We start from the raw sequence: 17,500 nt of genomic DNA on the forward strand, positions 1-17,500 counted from the left end.
AACCGAGAGAGATTAAATAAAGTTTTGCTGCCTGCTTTCTTATGCTGGAGTTTGAATTCAGAGATCAGGAACTTAGAAAACTGATAACTGATGGACAGCAGGGCAATAAACGGAAATGGAGACAGCCGGGAGAACAAGACACAGCAAACAAGACGAGGGAAACAAAAGCAAAGCACGAGGACGACAACTCACCAAAATAAAGCAGGAAATGTGAAAACTGAAACAGACACATGAACAAAGTTAATACAAGAGACTTGACCCGAGAGGGAGAAACACTGAGAGAGGAATAAACTCTAAAGTAGCAGCGAACCAGGAACAAACCAAATATACATGAAACCGTCTAAAACCTGGATTCAATATATACATATACTGTGTATTTTTGTCTTTTTGAATCTTCGACATCATTGTAAATGATTTCAGTGGCTGAAATAAATGACTTAACACCCACAGAGGAGGCAGCTTTGTTGTGTGTTTGGTTGCAGAGTCACTAAGAAACACACACAATCCCCCAGCCTGGGTTACCATGGAGACAGTCAAACTTTCATTCACTTCCTGTTTCCACTGTTAGTCTGACTTCACTGGTTGGTCCCAGAGTATCAGAGACTCGTCCTCAGACAGACGCACACAGGTGAGTCAGCACAGGTATTATAACCCTGCTGGTTTCTGATCTGATGAAACATCGTCTCATTATTATTACTGAGTCTTGTTTTTATTTGGGAGCTTTATTAACACCACATTTATCTTTATCTGTGGTCTTATGGATAAATGATGGCAGCACAGTTTCACAGAAAGATGACACCATCAGTCAAAAAAGGAAATTATTGAAATGAAATGTTTATATTAAACATTAAAAAGAGAAAAAGCTTTGTGTAAAATCTCTTCTTATTTAAAAACTAGCAGCTTTCATTGGTAGCAGGTGAGAAACACGTGGCTGTGTGAATAAAGGAGTTCAGCACATGTGCATCAGAGCGCACAGCAGGGGTAACCTGGACATCTGTGACGGTTATTAATGCACAACTATAGCTGCAGGTTTAAGAGCAGCGCATGCTCCTGCAGTCAGAACTGTTACCCAATGAAAAGATCTGCAGCTTCATGAAGCAGCTGAAAGATCAAACAGTCCAACATTTACAAAGTGCTGTTAGAGGTCCAGCTGAAGCAGTACAGATGTGCTGCTGTCCCACACTCGGTCCAAATGAATGAGCTTTAAAAATTACTGAGAATATTTGAATTGTGACTCAGATGGCAGATCCAGGCTCTCAGCCTCCAGCTGAAACTTCCAGTCCTCCCCCAGCCAGAAGCTCTGATGCTGGGCTGAGAGACTTTGATCCTTCCCTGGATCCAGAAGTCCAGGAGGGAGAAGGAGAACAGGACCTCCTTCCTGATCTGGAGAGGCCTGAGGGAAAGAAAGATGGAGCAGACAGAGCTTTGAACAAATCCAAACCTCCTGAGCTTCACCTCCACAAAGGTGCAGACACTAATGCACAGATTCACATGTGACACCTGCAGCGTCCAGCTTGTGCCGCTGACATTATCTCCACTCTGATACAAGCCTCATTCACTCGCTCACACATGTTCATACAATCACCTTTTCCTCACAGTCACACACATGAATGTAATGAGGGGAACTCGGGTTCACTGTCGTTCCTCAGGATCCTTTGATATGCAGGCTGGAGGCTCTGTGGATGAAACACCGACTGTCTGAAGCACTCTGAAGTGTTCATGATGGACTTCATCCTGATTAACACTACAATACTTGTTAGAGGCCTTTTATATGTAATAATATTCTTTTCCATTAAAGCTCTGAACATTCTCACTCTTTCTGGACCAGGTGTGACAGGTGAAGGACACCGGCCAATAGGAGGACAGAACCTGAGAGCATTAGTCACATGACTTCAGCTGCTGCTGCCTCACCAACCACTGGCCCCTCGGTGAGTCTAGAGTTACAGCAGTGACCACAGGAAGTGCACACGTGTGATCTAAAGCTACATGTGGGCCTGTGACGATCAGTCTTCTCACTGTGGTAGACGGGTTTGTGAGTCCCTGTGATGCTGGGAGTGTCCAGGACAGTCGCTCCTGATCGGGTCTCTCATGGAAAGCTGGTCCCAGGAATTCCTGGAAAATTCCTCCACAAAAGAGAACTGGGAACATAAGTGCAGAGTGACAGAGGTGCTCAGCAACCCTGCTGTTATATGGGAATAGAACCAGAATAGTCGGCGACCACTTGAGTTAAGTTCGCCAAAGAGATGCGACTCAGACTGACTTCATCATGTTGGCAACGTGTCTGCATTGATAAATTCCAGTTATTCACAAATCAGAGAATAATTACAGTCATTCAGAGACAGATTGTGATTGTTTGGAGGATGTAATCGTTTCCTTCAGGGAGCGTGTTGGACGCTCAGTGTCCGGGTGATTAGCTGGCTGATGCAACTACTTAGAATCAGTTTGTGAATATGAAGACAATCAGTGCAGTCACTGGACAAACTCTGATTCTTCCTAGTTTCACTCTTGTTTCAGTCCAGTGTGACTGAGGTGGTAAAAACTGATCTGACTTTTAGCCACACAGCTGTCTGCTAGAGAAAAAGCCTTTGTGCACAACTTTCTTAAAGGCAAACGGCACCATGTTCACTGCAGCTGCAGCAAACGCAGCAAAGAGTGAAAGTTGGACTGAGAATGTTGTGACTGTTTCATGAGAAAGAGCAGGAAACAACCATCACACACCCAGACACAGTGCTGGGATTAGAATTAGACTTTAGAGCCAAATGTAGGACAAAAGCTTTAATGTGAAAGAGGAAAACCCAACAACAGCCAGAGCATGAAGCTCAAAACTGTACCAAGCACCAAGAAAGCTGACAGGCCTGTGACACGTCAGAGACGCCGTTCAGATCAGAAAGAAGTTGGTTTATTGACAACATGTAAAAAAACAAAAGAATCAAGTCAACCTTCAGTTTAGAGCGAGTTGACCAATCAGGCACAGCAGCAGCTCTAGAATAAGCAACAGTTTGATGTGTTACAAACAACCTTTCATATACACACATACATGTGGCTCATATGCTGTTTAAAAAGGGCTCAAAGACCCAACAGATTACACAAAGTATAAAAATACTTTCATTCAGCTGTGCATGAGACAGAGAGACGACTACAGTTAGTAACATGGACTCACTTTGTTTCAGACACGACACAAAGTAACACAAAGCCACAAAGAGCAGAAACATCAACAAGGAGGCAGAGCAGCAGCAACTCTCCATGAGCTGTGAGGCTAACAGCCACCCACACTTCCTGTGATGCATAATGAAAACAACATTAACCTGAAGGATGATAACAACAGAAAGAAGTGTAAGCTAACGTTACACAGCGCTCACACAGCGCTGACTGTACAGGCCTCACACAGCTACGACCTGCATCCACAACACCTGATCCTACTGAACACAAACAAGTTAATGATATCTGAGCGATCCAGGGAAGGCTTCCAGGAAGGTGAGGATCCACAGACAGCTCTACAACAGCATCAGGCAGCAACAATGTTACTGATCACTGACTCTTTCATCCTTTATACTCAATCAGAAAGTGCTGTGTTCACATTAGTTTCTGCTGAAATCCAGACACTGAAAATGTTTTAAAGTTTGAATAAACTGACTGAACTTCTCACGAGTCCAACCGTGAGGAACACTTCCCCCCATGACACATCACAGGAGAACGTCTCAGTGGAGGGGGGGCAGGAGCTCAGTTTAGGCCGTCGCACTCAGAATCGATGCTCCAGTCAGGGTCAAACGTGGTCCTCAGAAACCTGCAGATGTTTGGCTCTCACTGGTCTCTGCGTCTGTAGACTGAGCTGATGTTTCTCCAGGTGTCTGGTAAAAGCACGATGCTGCTGTCCAATGAGGCGAGGAGAGAAGTAGCCAAACAGGCGAGAGCCGTGAAGGAGGAACGGCGGGCAGCTCTGGATGCCCGACATAAATACCTGATGAGCAGGCTGGCAGACGCCGGCAGCCTGGAGGAGGCGGCGGTGGAAGACGCCATCGTCTCTGATGACAGAGTAAGTTCAGAGACGTGATCCTTCCTCAGAGTTGAACCTTTGAGTCATTAATGTCTGATTCTTCCAGTTCAGTCTGATCCATGAATTCTTTGCTGCAAACGGATCCAAGAAGCTGATTTTCTTCTATCAGGATGTCAAACAGGTAACTTTGACCACATTTCAATGACGGACACATGAAGGTCTGACCGCTCTTCATAATCTGCTGGTTGTTGCAGCGTACTTTGTATTCATATCTTTTTATATCTGCCTTTCTCCCAGAGTCCGTCCTCCCGTCAGTCTTCCTTTGTGGACGCATCAAACTCAGCTGTGGCTCAGAGGAAACTCTTCCTCACTACGGGGAACTCTGAGGTTGGCTTCAGCTTTTTATGCTTCGTTAATGTGAGAATCACAGAAAAATGCTGATATGAGTGGAAGGTTCTGCTGGGAAATTGGCAAAGAGCAGATTATTGAACAGTGAAGCAGACAGTTCGTTTCAGTGATGCCAGTTTATTAGAAACGAGGACCGTGGGGCTGCTGGAAGTCAGGACGGCCGTTCTCTGGGTAAACCTGACAGCTGAGGTGGAGAGCAGCATTTATCCACAGACGGCTTCTTCCAATCAAATGTCCTGAACACACCTGAGCTGTTACACAGAAACATGTCTTAAAGCACGAGCCTGGATCAGACTCGAGGACTCAGAGCTGTGTGACGTCACATTGATCCACCTCTCGGGGTTTTTGTGTTCTGATGTGTCTGATTTCTCTTTAAGCTCCAAACAATCCCGAGCCTACGATTCATCATTGTCCTGTTCAGAGACGATGAGCCTGAGCGTGTTTGTGTTTCCATGGATCAAACTGTGCTGCTTTGTTTGGTTAACGAGGTGATTAAAGTCTTTGAGCAAACACTGGATGACTGACAGCTGCAGGCTGAACATCAGGAGGTCGAGAGGCCGAAGTCTGAGGAGCTCAGAGCTCCACAAACACTTATTCACAGAAAAAAGGACTACAAACATGGAGGAGCACCAACATGAGCTACAGGCTACATGCTAATAACACTTCCCCTGGATGTGGTTCTAACAGGATCATGAATGATGAAGCATTTAAAGTCAGTTCCAGCCTGAGTCGGTGCCGTGTTGGCAGCTCTGATATGCAGAAACGTTCAAACATGGCACAGGAATAAAAACACTCCTGTGACGTCAGAGTTTATGAATGATGACAAACTGCTGCTTGTTTTTAGAAACTTTGTTGATGCTTAAAATGATCAGGAAATAAAAGCTGAATAGATCCACTTCAAACAGGAGAAGCTTCCCAGTTTGCATCAGCTGGGAAACTCGCTCATATCCAGTGCTGGGCCAGTTACTTTCAAACAGTCATTAAACATTCATTAAGTCATTAATTATAGTTACTAATTACTTCTTCAAAAAAGTAACTTAGTAACTGAGCTACAAGGTTGTAGATGTAATTAATTACTTGAAAAGTAACTATTGTGTTACTTTAAAAGTAGCCTCTGGGCTCCAGGGTATAATCGGCCATCGTGAACTCCTTTTGTCAGCGTCCTGGGTCGCAGCGTTTTGTGTTTCCTTTTGGTTTCATCTTGTGTTTGCTGTTTATTCTGAGTCTGTGTTCGTTCTTAGGGTTTGGTTCTTATGTTTAGTGCTTCGTGTTTCCTCAGCCCTGCCTGTGTCTGTCCTCTGTGCTCTGTTCCTGTCCTTGTGTTGTGAAACAGTCTGTGTGTTTCCTGTTTTACTTTGAAGGTTTGTGTGTCGTCTTGTGGTTCAGCTGTGCTCCCCTCCTGTGTGTCATCCCCTCATTACCTGCTGTGTATTTATAGTGTGTGTCTGCATGACTCTGTGTGTCTCCACGTCTCTCTGCCTTCTTCGTGTCATCTCTGTGTTTCCCTACTGCCCTCATGTTTCCTGCTTTGTCTGTTAGTTTGTCCCAGTTTAGCTTGATGTTCGCTTCTTTCCTCACCTTTGTTATTGTCACTGTAAATAAATCTCCACTCGCATCTCCACCGCCGTCTGCATCTCGGGTCCTCGTTCATTCCACCGCACGACTGCTGCCCCAGCCGTGACAGCTGCTGATGTTTCCTCCACATTTACCTTTAAAAACTATTTACTTTGCCTTGTTGGGTCTCATTGTTTTCAGCACAACCTCACGTGTCTGAATCTACACGTATGTTTTCATTTTGACAAACTGTGTTAACACAACTGATCTAAAATCAGACAGAAAACATAAAAAGTTATTTTTACTGTAACAACCACGAACATGTTTAACGAATCATTTTCATAACTTTAAATATAAATGTGAAAATTATGCACAAGTTTTGCAAACAACAAAGTTATTTGCAGCCATTTACCTTTTTTTTAATAACCATTAAACTATTTCCAGAACAATCAGCTGTTCTTCAATAAGACGCCACAAATTATTTGTGTGACTCCAAAATAATCCTTTGTGTCCAGTATAAAGCAGAAGATGACAGCCTGATAGCTGCAGGTCTGACAGCAGCTCATAAGCAGAGAGGTCTCGCTGCTGTCCTCAGACAGTCAACATGAAACTGTTGAGGAACAAACACGTTTATATTGTTGATCATGACTCTGGTTTTACTGGCCCATCAACACAGTTTATAAACTGGTATATGTCACCTTGTTGCTTTGTCTGTAAGTGGTCATGTGATTGACCACGACTCCTTTATTCTTCCTCAGTCAAACAGCAGCACTCGTGCCATTGTTTTGCCCCCTGAGCTCCAGCTGTTGTGCCAAAAAGTGATGGTCTGTCTGCGGGAGCACAGCTGCTTAAAGCTGCAGCGCCCAGATTACTTACAGCTACTTCCTGCAGCTGATATAAGCTGCTGGAAGCTGAACACAGCTTCAACCGTCTGTTTGCTGAAACATAGTAACAGACCATATTTTCTTGTTAGTAACTGTAACGGCGTTGTAGCGATAGGAGTAGTAATTAGATTACTCGTTACTGAAAAAAGTAGCGCCGTTACTCCCATCACTGGTAACGAGCAGCCTGCAGAGCTCTCCCCGTCTTTAAAGCCCATGAAAGGTTTTCCTTTGCATGGTGAACTCTGGTGACAGAGTGCAGAGGAAGTGCTCTGTCTGCGTCACGTTAAAGGAACCTGAACTCCATCACGTTCTGTGTTTCCAGCCTTTACTGGGGAAATGTCTGTTCTTCCTGAGAACCACTGAGAAGGCCATAACCACCGCTAACGTGCAGCAGGTCAGTAACTGGTCTGGGTCACCTCCTCACCTGCAACTTTAACAAACTGCACAGACCTCATTGGTTGACTGTGACGTGGATGCAGCCAATCATTCTAATCTTCTGGTGCAACCTGATGTTTCCAGGAAGTGAACTTTGGCGTGTTGGACTGCAGCGGCGCCGGCGGCGTCCTGAACAGTCTGGAAACTCTGCTGACTCACATCATGTTACCTGCTCTCAGGTCGCAGCAGGTAAAACACCTCCATCCATTCAGGCTTTCACTGAGCACAAGAAGGGAGATGTTTTAAGCTTCCAGTGATCACATGACGCCATATATGAAGACTTTGTTGATGGTGGGAAGGAAGAACTCTCTTTAAACAGGAAGAGACTGAAAGCAAAGAAAGGGGCAGGGAGGGGCAGCCATGAGGGGTCAATCCTGTGAAGAGAAGCTAGTGTAGGAGAAATCTGCTGTTTCTAGTCCCTGTCAGGACTCTTGCTGCAGCATTTTGGATCAGCTGAAGGCTTTTCAGGGAGTTTTTAGGACTTCCTGATAATAATGAATTACAGTCGTCCAGCCTGGAAGTAATAAATGCATGAACTAGTTTTTCAGCGTCACTCTGAGACAGGATATTTCTAACTGTAGCCCTCATTTACTCAATACCATTAAATAAATGGGCTTTGGGTTCTTTTCCTAGTGTACTCTCGTACGATAGTTTTTAAATTAATCTCTTGTTTCTGGGATTAATGAAGCTTATTCCTTAACAGTAGCACTACACGCAGAAATGAACACTAGTGTCTATAGTGCAGTAAATCATGTCATACACCATGTAAAGTAGAGCCTTGCAACCCTCCTTTAATTTACCAAACAATGAAAACAAACTAATAAAACCAAAAAACGCACACAGCAATTTACCCACTGTACACAGGATCTCCACATATACAGTGTAAACCACCAGTGATAAAACAATTAGAGTCCCAAACTAAACCTAAAGCCGGCAGAGATAAACCCTACGCTGCAGGCCTGTACTGCTCCAGTGTAAATCCAAAAGATCTCCCAACCGGAAGTTCTTCACTCAACGCGCAAAACATAAATAAATAAACTCAGTACCTTGTGAAACGTGCAATTCCTACCAGATTAATCCAGGCAACAGGTTGTCTTCAGCTCCGTCAGAAACACTCCGCTCTGAATGCAGCAGCACAAAGATGAGGAAGGTCCGTGATCTCCACCTGCTCCACAAGCTACCTGTTTTAGCTTCCCACGTTGCCAGAGGTACTCTGAGTGACTATCTGGGGTGTGTCCGTCGTTATCCAGTTCGCTAACGATCCTCTGCAGCCTGTTAGGCTCCACAACTTTAGCGAAACAGCAGCCTACAGTAGTCCTTATTAGCGAACGGCTGGGTTAGCCTCACTTTAACTCAATGCGTGCACGGCTGCAAGAAACAAAGCACACAGTCCAGACTCATGCTGAAACTTTACGTGTTGTGTCACTAGCTTACCGACACTGTGACTTATCTGTCCGAAAAGTCACAACACACTTACTACTAGTAGATAAAAACAAGCTAACTTCTCCGGATGCTCCGTGTAACTCACGCGCCACCGCCCTCTCTCCTCGCGCTCTCTTTTTCCTTCTCCACCCTGTGTTACCTTCACAGACCATATCCCCGTAGGAGATTACAGTTCTCACAAGCAATTCACAATAAAACAAAGATAACTTATTTTAAACAATGCAAACATGTTTTTAATCAGTTGACATGAACTTTGATCTTTTTAATAAACAAGAAAATGTAAATAAATGAACTTTACTCTTTGATATTTATATTCTAAGACTTCACTCTTATTTTACTATTTATGCATCTTTTTAACCCGGGTTACGTAACTTTAGAGATGTTGCACAAATGGAAGAAAGCAGTCTTACATATTCGTTTAATATGTGCGTTGAAGGACATGTCCTGGTCAAACATGACTCCAAGGTTCCTCACAGTGTTACTGGAGGCCACACCTTGGGCTTATCTGTAGCTGCTGGTTTCTCTTTGTGGGGTTTGACTGTAGGGCAGCTGTTACATAATGATCCATGAAAAGTCTTATTTGTGTGCAGTGCTCCTCCTGATGCTTTTGGCTGTGAATAAGGTAAAAGGTGAAACAGGAAACACATTAACCTTTGTTGTTATTGCTGACCTTTGACCCTGTGCCCAGTCGTGGGGCTCTGTGCAGGACGGCGCCTCGTGTCCACACGTCCGGTCCTTCCTGTCCTCGGTGGATCAGTTCGTCAGTAATCTGAGCTCAGCCCGACTGAACATGGAGAGAAAGTTCCAGCTGCAGCACGTGGAGCTTCCTGACGCCATCAGCCAGCTGAGCAGCCCTGCAGACTACAGAGCAGCAGGTATGAAGCTCAAGCTGTTCACATCTCACACAAACAATAAGACTGTTGGAAATACAGGAAACATCATTTAAAGCTTTAAAAATCAACTCTCAGGTAAATCAAACCAGTTTATCTGTGGAAGCTGAAGGAAGCATCTGACCGGAGATGATGGCTTCTTTGACATAATGAGTCCGTGTTCATGTGTGTTCAGAGGAACTCGTGTGTTTCGCTCTCAGCCAATAACAGTGAGCTGGTGGAGCGTCTGGAGGAGGCGTTGACCCTGTGGACCAATCAAATCAAGCAGGTGCTGACAGAGAGCGAGCAGATGAGGAAAGAGGCCGACGACGCCGGGCCGTCGGCCGAGCTGGAGCACTGGAAGAGCTGCACGGTGACCTTCAACAGGTAGACGCATCCTCTCAGCTGGATCTCACTTTAAACTCCGTTTATCAAACATGATCTGACGTCTGTGGACAGAAGCTCCTCAGACCTGCAACAGTTTAGTCTCCACTCTGACACTTCAGGACAAAACCACTTTTACACAATATAACTTTCTGTTCTTTCTCTTTCTGCTCTTCGAAGTCGAAATGTTCCAAAATATTCACGTGTTTGTTTGTTTGTTTAATAGTTTTTAACCCTTTCATGCATGAATTATGACAACATCAATCAGGATTCTTTCTTTAGTATTTTTATTCATCTTTAGGGATGAAAAAAGATTTTTGAACTTCATTTTTTTAAACGTATTTTTTCCATCTTGGTTTGAAGAAATGTTTTGTGCACTTACACTGGCTGACCAGTAGGTGGCAGGTACGGAGCGACACATCAGAGTCCAATGTAGAGTTTATGTGCAAGTACGACATCAACACTGACACGAATACAAGCAAACAGCCTTTGAACAGCTGTAACTGTGTGTGTGTGTGTGTGTGTGTGTGTGTCAGTCTGCTGGAGGAGGTGAAGGGCTCTCAGGTGAGGAGGACTCTGGGGGTCCTGCAGGTGGCTCAGTCTCGCTGCCTGCGTGCCTGGAGAGATCTGGTCAGCAGTTTATTTCCTGTTCAGTTCACAGCTGTTGTCTCGACGACGCTGACGTCATCACTGATCGATTTATTGATTTACCAGGACAGAGACATCACTGTGGTGGCCAACGAGGCGAAGGACAACGTCAAGTATCTTTCCACCCTCAACAAGTTCTTTGGATCTGTGGAAAAATCCACTCCTGTGAGAAAAACACTCTTCATGTCTTTCTGTATAAAAGCGTCTGTTTGAGTCCTTCATGATTGTGAGGAACAGAAAACAGTGAAGACATCGTCACAGAGAGGCTGTAGTCACAAATCACAGCTGAGACAAAGGCCGGTCTGTGACTTAAGAAGAAGAAAGAATTAAAGTGACTGTTTAAAAACTAAAGACTTCTTTTCTTTTCTCAGTTTCAGACTTTTAAAAAAGTTTAAAAGGATCACAGAGACAAACAGGTTTGATCAGGATCACAGCTCAGTCTGAGATGTTCCAGCTCTGATTTATCAGCAGTATTTCTCTCATTCATCTTTTTTGGATGTTCTGTGATGGTGAATTTGTCCATTTGTGATGATGAGTCGGGTGTTTCACCTCCACCAGCTTCTTTTTTAATGGTTTTTATTATTTCTTCTTTTGCATCGGGTCTGATGACAAACCGTTTTCTTGTTACTGGATCAGATTTGGTGGATACAGAATTCTCCAGCTCAGCCTGAATGTGCATTTATTTGATGTCTACATGTCAGTAATGAGGCTGCTGTCTGTTCCTGCTGTGTCAGCACTTTGTTCCTCACACTGAAGCTCGTATCAGTCACCGGACAAACCGCCTCTCATCCTCCGTCTTCCTTTTCTCCCGGCCCCACAGACCAGGATGCTGGAGCACATTCCCAGTCTGATGAACGGCATCAAGATGATCCACGTGGTGTCCCAGTACTACAACACCTCAGAGAGGACGAGCTCACTGCTGCTCAAGGTCACCAACCAGATGATCAGCACCTGCAGGAGCTACCTGCTGCAGGGCGTGAGGCGAGTCTGGGAGCACAGCAGGTACCGCAGCACACCTGAAACTGACGTTAGACTGAAACTTCAGATCATCACAGAGTTTAGACTCAGACTAACAAATGGACTCAGCAACGTGTGTGTGTGTGTGTGTGTGTGTGTGTGTGTGTGTGTGTGTGTGTGTGTGTGTGTGTGTGTGTCATCGTTGCTAAGGGTGACCGTGTCCAAGGCCCAGCCCCTGGACAGGTTGGAGCGTGTCGTCTCCTGGCGCATGGCGGTCAGGAAACCTAAAGAAACAAAAAACATTCAAAGAAAAACTGAAGAATTCCAAAACTCCAGATTTCCGGAACAACGAACCAACCTGCGGGTTGAAGAAGCCGGTGAGCCAGAACTGGTTGGGCCGGCCGGCGCTGATCCACGCGCTGAGCTGCTGGTTCCTCTCCAGCAGCTCGCTGAACCAGAAGCCGAGCGTGGCCGACGGCCAGCTGAGCCTCAGCCACAGGCGCGGGATCCGAGCATCGAACATGCTGTCGAGGGCGTCGCGCAGGTCTTCAGACATGATGATGGTCCCTGCAACGGCGGAAACACGAGTCACATCGAGCGTCAGTGAACGTGTGTGTGTGTGTGTGCGTGTGACTGACCATCGATGGCCAGTCTGAGGTCAGTGAGCGTGCTCCGTACGCTGCTGATGACACGCTGCATTCGGTCCAACTCCTGTCGGAGGAAGATGTTCATTGGCTGAAGAGGACCCATCTTCTGGAGTTGACCTTTGACCTTCAAAACACACAGAGACGTCATGTTTCTCCAGAGGACTCATGAACGTGTTCGTGTTTGATGGTTCAGAGATGCCAGATTCTGCTGATGATTTAAAGTCTGAATTCATCTAAAAGAATCAGACGCTGACAAATCTGCTGTCTGAAATCTATTCACTCGTTTCCATCATTCACTGGGCGACGGTCGGGGTTAGCAGCCGGGCTCTAGAGTACAACCACACTGTGCTTTGTCATATTTATCTCTGCATTCTTTTTCACTTCCTGTCAAAGTTCAATAATGTTAGCTTAGCATAAACATTAGAGACAGGAAACAGTTACCCCGGCTCGGTCCAAACGTACCCAAAGCTGCTCACCTGCATCTCTGACACTCGTGTATTAGCACACTGTTTGTTTGAGCTGCACAGAGCTGCGTGTGTTTCTTGAGCCTAACAAAGCTGCTTTGAACATGAGCACATTTTTGTTTTTAACTTGGCAGCTTGTTGCTTACACAGCAGCTCAGCTGTTTCCAGTATTCATGCTAAGCTAAGCTAGCTGGTGGGATTGTGTTCTTCATCGAGTTTTGGGTCGGCCGTTCGGTGCTAAACAAGCACCTCATGTGGGATGTAGTCAGGTGGCAGCTTCTCCAGCATCTCATTGGCTAGTCTCTGCACGCTGGCCTCCCTGGTCTCCCCGGCCCCGCCTCCGGTGTCCTTCGGTTGGATGTTGATTATGGTGCTGAGCGTGTCATTCGCCAGGTTGGTCTGGTAGGTGATGTCAGCGTTGGGGTGGAGTCCAAACACCTGTAAACAGGAGAAATGTGACATGTGACTGGGCTAGTACTGCCTCAGTGTGGACGCGTCCCGTCTCTGAGCGTGCTCGGACCTCCGGTGAGTCGACCAGCGGCAGCCCTCGATGTGCTGCAGGACCTCCTGGATGCTCTTGGCCTTGGCAGGGATGCTGTAGCCCTTAAAGAAGCAGAAAGCTTCACTGAAGGTGCTCTCACTGAACCAGACACTCGTGAACGTGTTGAGGAGCCGTTTGTCCAAGTCATCCGTCACCCGACCACCATACTGGACTTCACCTGGAGAGCAGACGTGAAGAAAGAGTCAGGAAGATTTCTGGATACCTGGAGGGTTTGAGGTTTCTCTCATAATCTGATGGATGAAACGTTACGGTGGAAAGAACAGAGCAGGTTTAAAGAGACTGACCGAGCATGTAGCGCAGACAGCTCCAGTTCACGCCTCTCTTCACGTCCACGTTGTCCAGGTGGTTCTGCACAAACTGGATGCTGGAGGTAAAATCTGCCTGGTTGAACTCGTAGGGGATGTTCCAGCCGAGCGGACCGAACTTACGACGCTCCTGATGGGATAAAGAAGAAGAAGGAGAAATGATAACATCAGAATGATCTTACAGGAGCTGTTTTCCACAAAGAAACGGTGGATTTATGAATCTGATCGTGTGGGTGTTGGCAGATACCTGCACGGTGGTGTGGAGGAAGGCCACAGCGTACAGCAGAGGCTTCCACTGAGGCAGGTTGCTGATCTCTAGCTGGTCCTGAGTGACACCATTAAAAGTCCTCTTCAGACCGGCTTTCATGCCTGATGCCGACAGATAAAATAAAATAAGTGGGAAAGTGAAAGACAGCGAAGGATCAATAAAAATTCACGAGTTCATCAGGATCACGTCTCCTACCAAGAGGAGGTTCATTGGTGAACTTGATGGAGGACTGAAGGAAGGTGATGGGGAACCTGCTCACAAACACAAACACAGTCAAGCAGCTCTGCAGACACAGCTGCTGGTTTAAGCTGAGACTAAATGTGCCGTAAAGTGAACCTGCAGAGGAGCCGCCAGGACTTAAAGCAGGACCTCAGACCTCGTCATTGTTACCTGGGGTGCACGTCGGTCGTCAGCCACACTCGGAAATCTTTGTGCACGCTCTCCGGCACCGCTGATGTGACCGTCTCCAGCAGCTCATCCAGGAAGTCCAGTCCCAGGTGGCAGTTCTGGAGGAGGAGCCAGCCGCCATCCAGCATGCTGTTGGCCAATAGCCTGCGAGCGTGAACCTCTTGGCCCTGACCCATGGAGATGGGACGGCACGGCGCCCCCTGCAGCAAAAAAAATCAAATCTAGGCTTTAACAAAATAAATCAGTGTTTTTCCTTAATTTGCTTTTGCTCCTGTACTTTCAGCTATTTTTCTATAAATACACAAAAATTATTTCTGTATTTTCTTGTGTACCCCGGTCATCTGCACTCTTTAGGTTTAAAGTAAATATCCGATCACTTGCTTAAATAGGATTTATGACTATATTATTCGTACTTAGTATTAATTATTTCGGTAGTTTCCGATGTTTTTCCTTTTTATTACATCATCGTTCACCTCCGCCCTTTCACTGCTCGCCCTCACCTTATTCTTGGCTAATCTCTCGATGTTCTCAGTCGGGTCGGAGCCCATCGACAGCAGACACACCATCGGTGTTTGGTTGTTGCTCTCTGCCAACATGGTGTCCAAGTCCAGGACCGTGCCTTCGGCGTACTGTTGGCCCAGAGAATCTGAGATGTAGCGCCGCGCCTGCAACCATCAGCTGTTAGCCTCCACATTAACCAGTCTGCTCTGTCAGATCAAATCAGCAGTCAGACCTGAGCGATGGTCCGGTCGGGGCACCAGCTCCGGATGAGCAGAAGCTTCCGGAAGGTGTCGAGCTTCTCCTCGTAGCCATCGGGCAGCGGGGCGTCTTCTGGCGCCGGATGGTCGAACCACGCTTTCCAGGCGCGCTCGTTCTGGTTCACCTGGTTCAGAATCTGGAAGAACGCAGGCAGGCTGGACAGCTGCACCAGGTTCAGCCAGGTCTGGTCCAGGATCCAGCGCCGTGGCTTCGATTCTACAGAGTTCAGGTCCAGAGAGGCTCCACCTACACCGAGAGAGAAACAACTTTCACTCTCAAAGGACTCTGGAGGATGCAGGAGAAGAAAGGAGGAGGAGAAGGTAACCTTTGATGAAGGTGAGCACCTCCACGTGCGAGATGATTCGGGCCTGCAGGTCAATCTTTAGAGCCAACAGCAGAGTGAAGAGCAGCTTGTGTTCCTCGTACAGACCTCTGGCTGTGTAACGGTACACCTGAGGGACAGACAAACATCCTGAACCTCCACTCGAGTGCACGTTACAGGAAAGAAAGGACAGCCCTGAGGTGTGCGCTGATGAGGAGCACCTGGTAAGTGAGGAAGCTGATGATGTTGCTAATGCGTTTGGAGGTGACCTGCGACCTGGCCGAGTTCTGCATGGACGAATCAAAAAGCCCGAGGAACTGCCACAGCGACGTCTGGTACATGACGTTCACCAGCGACATCTCCACAATCAGGAAGTAGAGGATGCTCCCCCTGGTGGCCACTGGCCGGTACTCCTCCCTGGCCTGGTTAATCTTCACCTCTGTCTCCGCGGCAACCGTCAGCTTCTCACTTACCTGGAAGATAAAAGGACTCAGACAGGACCTACAGCTGTGGGATACTTTTTGTCTGTGATTTGAACCGGGGGAACAAATCGTGGCAGGATCAGCCTGATGTTATTTGTATCTCACTGTAACTTTACTGTATAAAGAGCAAACATCTCCAACATGTCAGGAGTAGTTAGTCATTACAACAAGTGTTTGTGAACTAAAAATCAAGAATGTGGGATCCTGTTCGTCCGTGATTTGAAGAGCCCAGCGCTGCTCCCACTTTTTTTTAATTCATTTATTTTATTTATAAAATTTATTTAATTTTATTCATACTGTGCCCCCCCCGCAAGGGCTCTGCGCCTCCCCTAGGGGGCGCCCCCCCCCCATTTTGTGACCCTTACAGCGGATTTATTCTTCACATTCCAGCTGCAGACTTTTATCCTTGGACGTTAATAGAGTGCAGCTGATGATTTTTAAATGTTTTCCTCGATGAACATTACAAACATGCATCAGACAATAACTTTTATCCCGTCTTCCTTCTCTCACCCCAACCGGTCGCAGCAGATGGCCCCGCCCCTCCCTGAGCCTGGTTCTGCTGGAGGTTTCTTCCTGTTAAACAGAGTTTTTCCTTCCCACTGTCGCCAAAGTGCTGCTCATAAGGGGTCATATGATTGTTGGGTTTTTCTCTGTATCTATGAAGTGCCTTGAGGTGACTTTTGTTGTGATTTGGCGCTATATAAATAAAATTGAATTGAATTGAATTGAATTGAATTAAGGAGACGCAGTGAAGGAGCAGCTGGTACCTCCTGAGCGGTGATCTTGGTGACGCTCAGCACCTCGATCAGAGACTGGTCCTCCACCAGCGAGCCCTGTGTGCTGGTGAGCCTGAACAGCAGGCTGTCCTCCAGCTCCTGCATCTTCCTCTTGTTGGACGTCACCTCCTCCAGGAGCTTCACTCGCTCTGCCTCCATCTCCTTCATCAGAACACGGGAATCATTTCAAAATGAGGGCAGGCATATTTAATCCACCTTCAGTTCAGTGCACAGAAACGTTATCTTTGTTCGTGGCCTGTTTGGCCTCCGCTGAGATGTTGGACGGACACGTGGGTTCAGACGTTCCCACCAACATAAAGCAGACAGCATGAGTGTGTGGTGTAAAACATCTTAATGTGGACGTGCCGAGCGCTACAATGGCCTTCAAACATACCGTAGGAAATGTAACTAGCTAACTCATTAACTACGTCACTGATTGGATAACTGGCAGGTGGAGTGACCTGCTTCTCCAGCAGGATGACCCGTCCCAGCAGCTGGTCCTCCAGGCCTCTCTGAGTGACGGTGAAGTCCACCACGGCCGTCCTGGCGCTGACCTCAGGGCTGTATGCTGGGTTGGCCATCTTGGTGGTAATGTAGAGCGTGAAGCCCTTCATTACATCCACCTCCTTGTCTCCAACCTTCACCTGCAGGAGGAGGAGAAACATCCGTTACTGTGTCTTCTTCCTCGTTTAGCCTCCGGTCCAGATCAGCTGTTTTACCTTGTAAGTGGAGCCAGACTTGATGTAGTTTTTGTCCAGTATGTTGTCCAGGACAGGGTCCAGTTCCTCACCAACGTCCTCCAGCAGCAGGGGGCGCCCAAGAGACAGGCTGTCCTCCAGGTGGGAACGGAAGTATTTGTGGTTCAAAGACGTCACCTGAGCCACAGAAGAAGAAAATCACGAACAGTCAGCGAAGCGCTCGGACTTTGAGT

General features: G+C 46.7%; 2 protein-coding genes across 2 annotated transcripts in view; one reads left to right on the forward strand and one right to left on the reverse strand.

The window, feature by feature from the left end:
- The first annotated feature begins 1,079 nt into the window (after positions 1–1,079).
- LOC113028826 (dynein heavy chain 5, axonemal-like) lies at positions 1,080–11,681 on the forward strand. Its single transcript, XM_026179273.1, has 13 exons — positions 1,080–1,465; positions 1,829–1,928; positions 3,845–4,033; positions 4,101–4,175; positions 4,292–4,381; positions 7,163–7,234; positions 7,360–7,464; positions 9,407–9,593; positions 9,809–9,974; positions 10,508–10,601; positions 10,686–10,784; positions 11,440–11,621; positions 11,675–11,681. The coding sequence occupies exons 2-13, from the start codon at positions 1,887–1,889 to the stop codon at positions 11,679–11,681; spliced, it is 1,308 nt and encodes a 435-aa protein (XP_026035058.1). The 5' UTR covers positions 1,080–1,465; positions 1,829–1,886.
- Positions 11,682–11,771: 90 nt separating this feature from the next.
- LOC113028827 (dynein heavy chain 5, axonemal-like) overlaps positions 11,772–17,500 on the reverse strand; it is a gene marked incomplete at its 3' end in the record, with an annotated part of 41,923 nt that continues 36,194 nt past the window's right edge. Inside the window, 17 exon segments of the mRNA XM_026179274.1 lie at positions 11,772–11,860; positions 11,934–12,143; positions 12,215–12,347; positions 12,937–13,125; positions 13,208–13,230; positions 13,233–13,406; positions 13,534–13,684; positions 13,802–13,923; positions 14,018–14,073; positions 14,213–14,430; positions 14,731–14,895; positions 14,964–15,235; positions 15,315–15,441; positions 15,533–15,784; positions 16,561–16,731; positions 17,031–17,213; positions 17,289–17,444. Of these exon segments, the coding sequence (XP_026035059.1) occupies positions 11,772–11,860; positions 11,934–12,143; positions 12,215–12,347; positions 12,937–13,125; positions 13,208–13,230; positions 13,233–13,406; positions 13,534–13,684; positions 13,802–13,923; positions 14,018–14,073; positions 14,213–14,430; positions 14,731–14,895; positions 14,964–15,235; positions 15,315–15,441; positions 15,533–15,784; positions 16,561–16,731; positions 17,031–17,213; positions 17,289–17,444 (2,691 nt within the window).

This window comes from Astatotilapia calliptera, chromosome 9 (genome assembly GCF_900246225.1).
Source record: "Astatotilapia calliptera chromosome 9, fAstCal1.2, whole genome shotgun sequence".
In the NCBI taxonomy this organism is placed as follows: Eukaryota; Metazoa; Chordata; class Actinopteri; order Cichliformes; family Cichlidae; genus Astatotilapia; species Astatotilapia calliptera.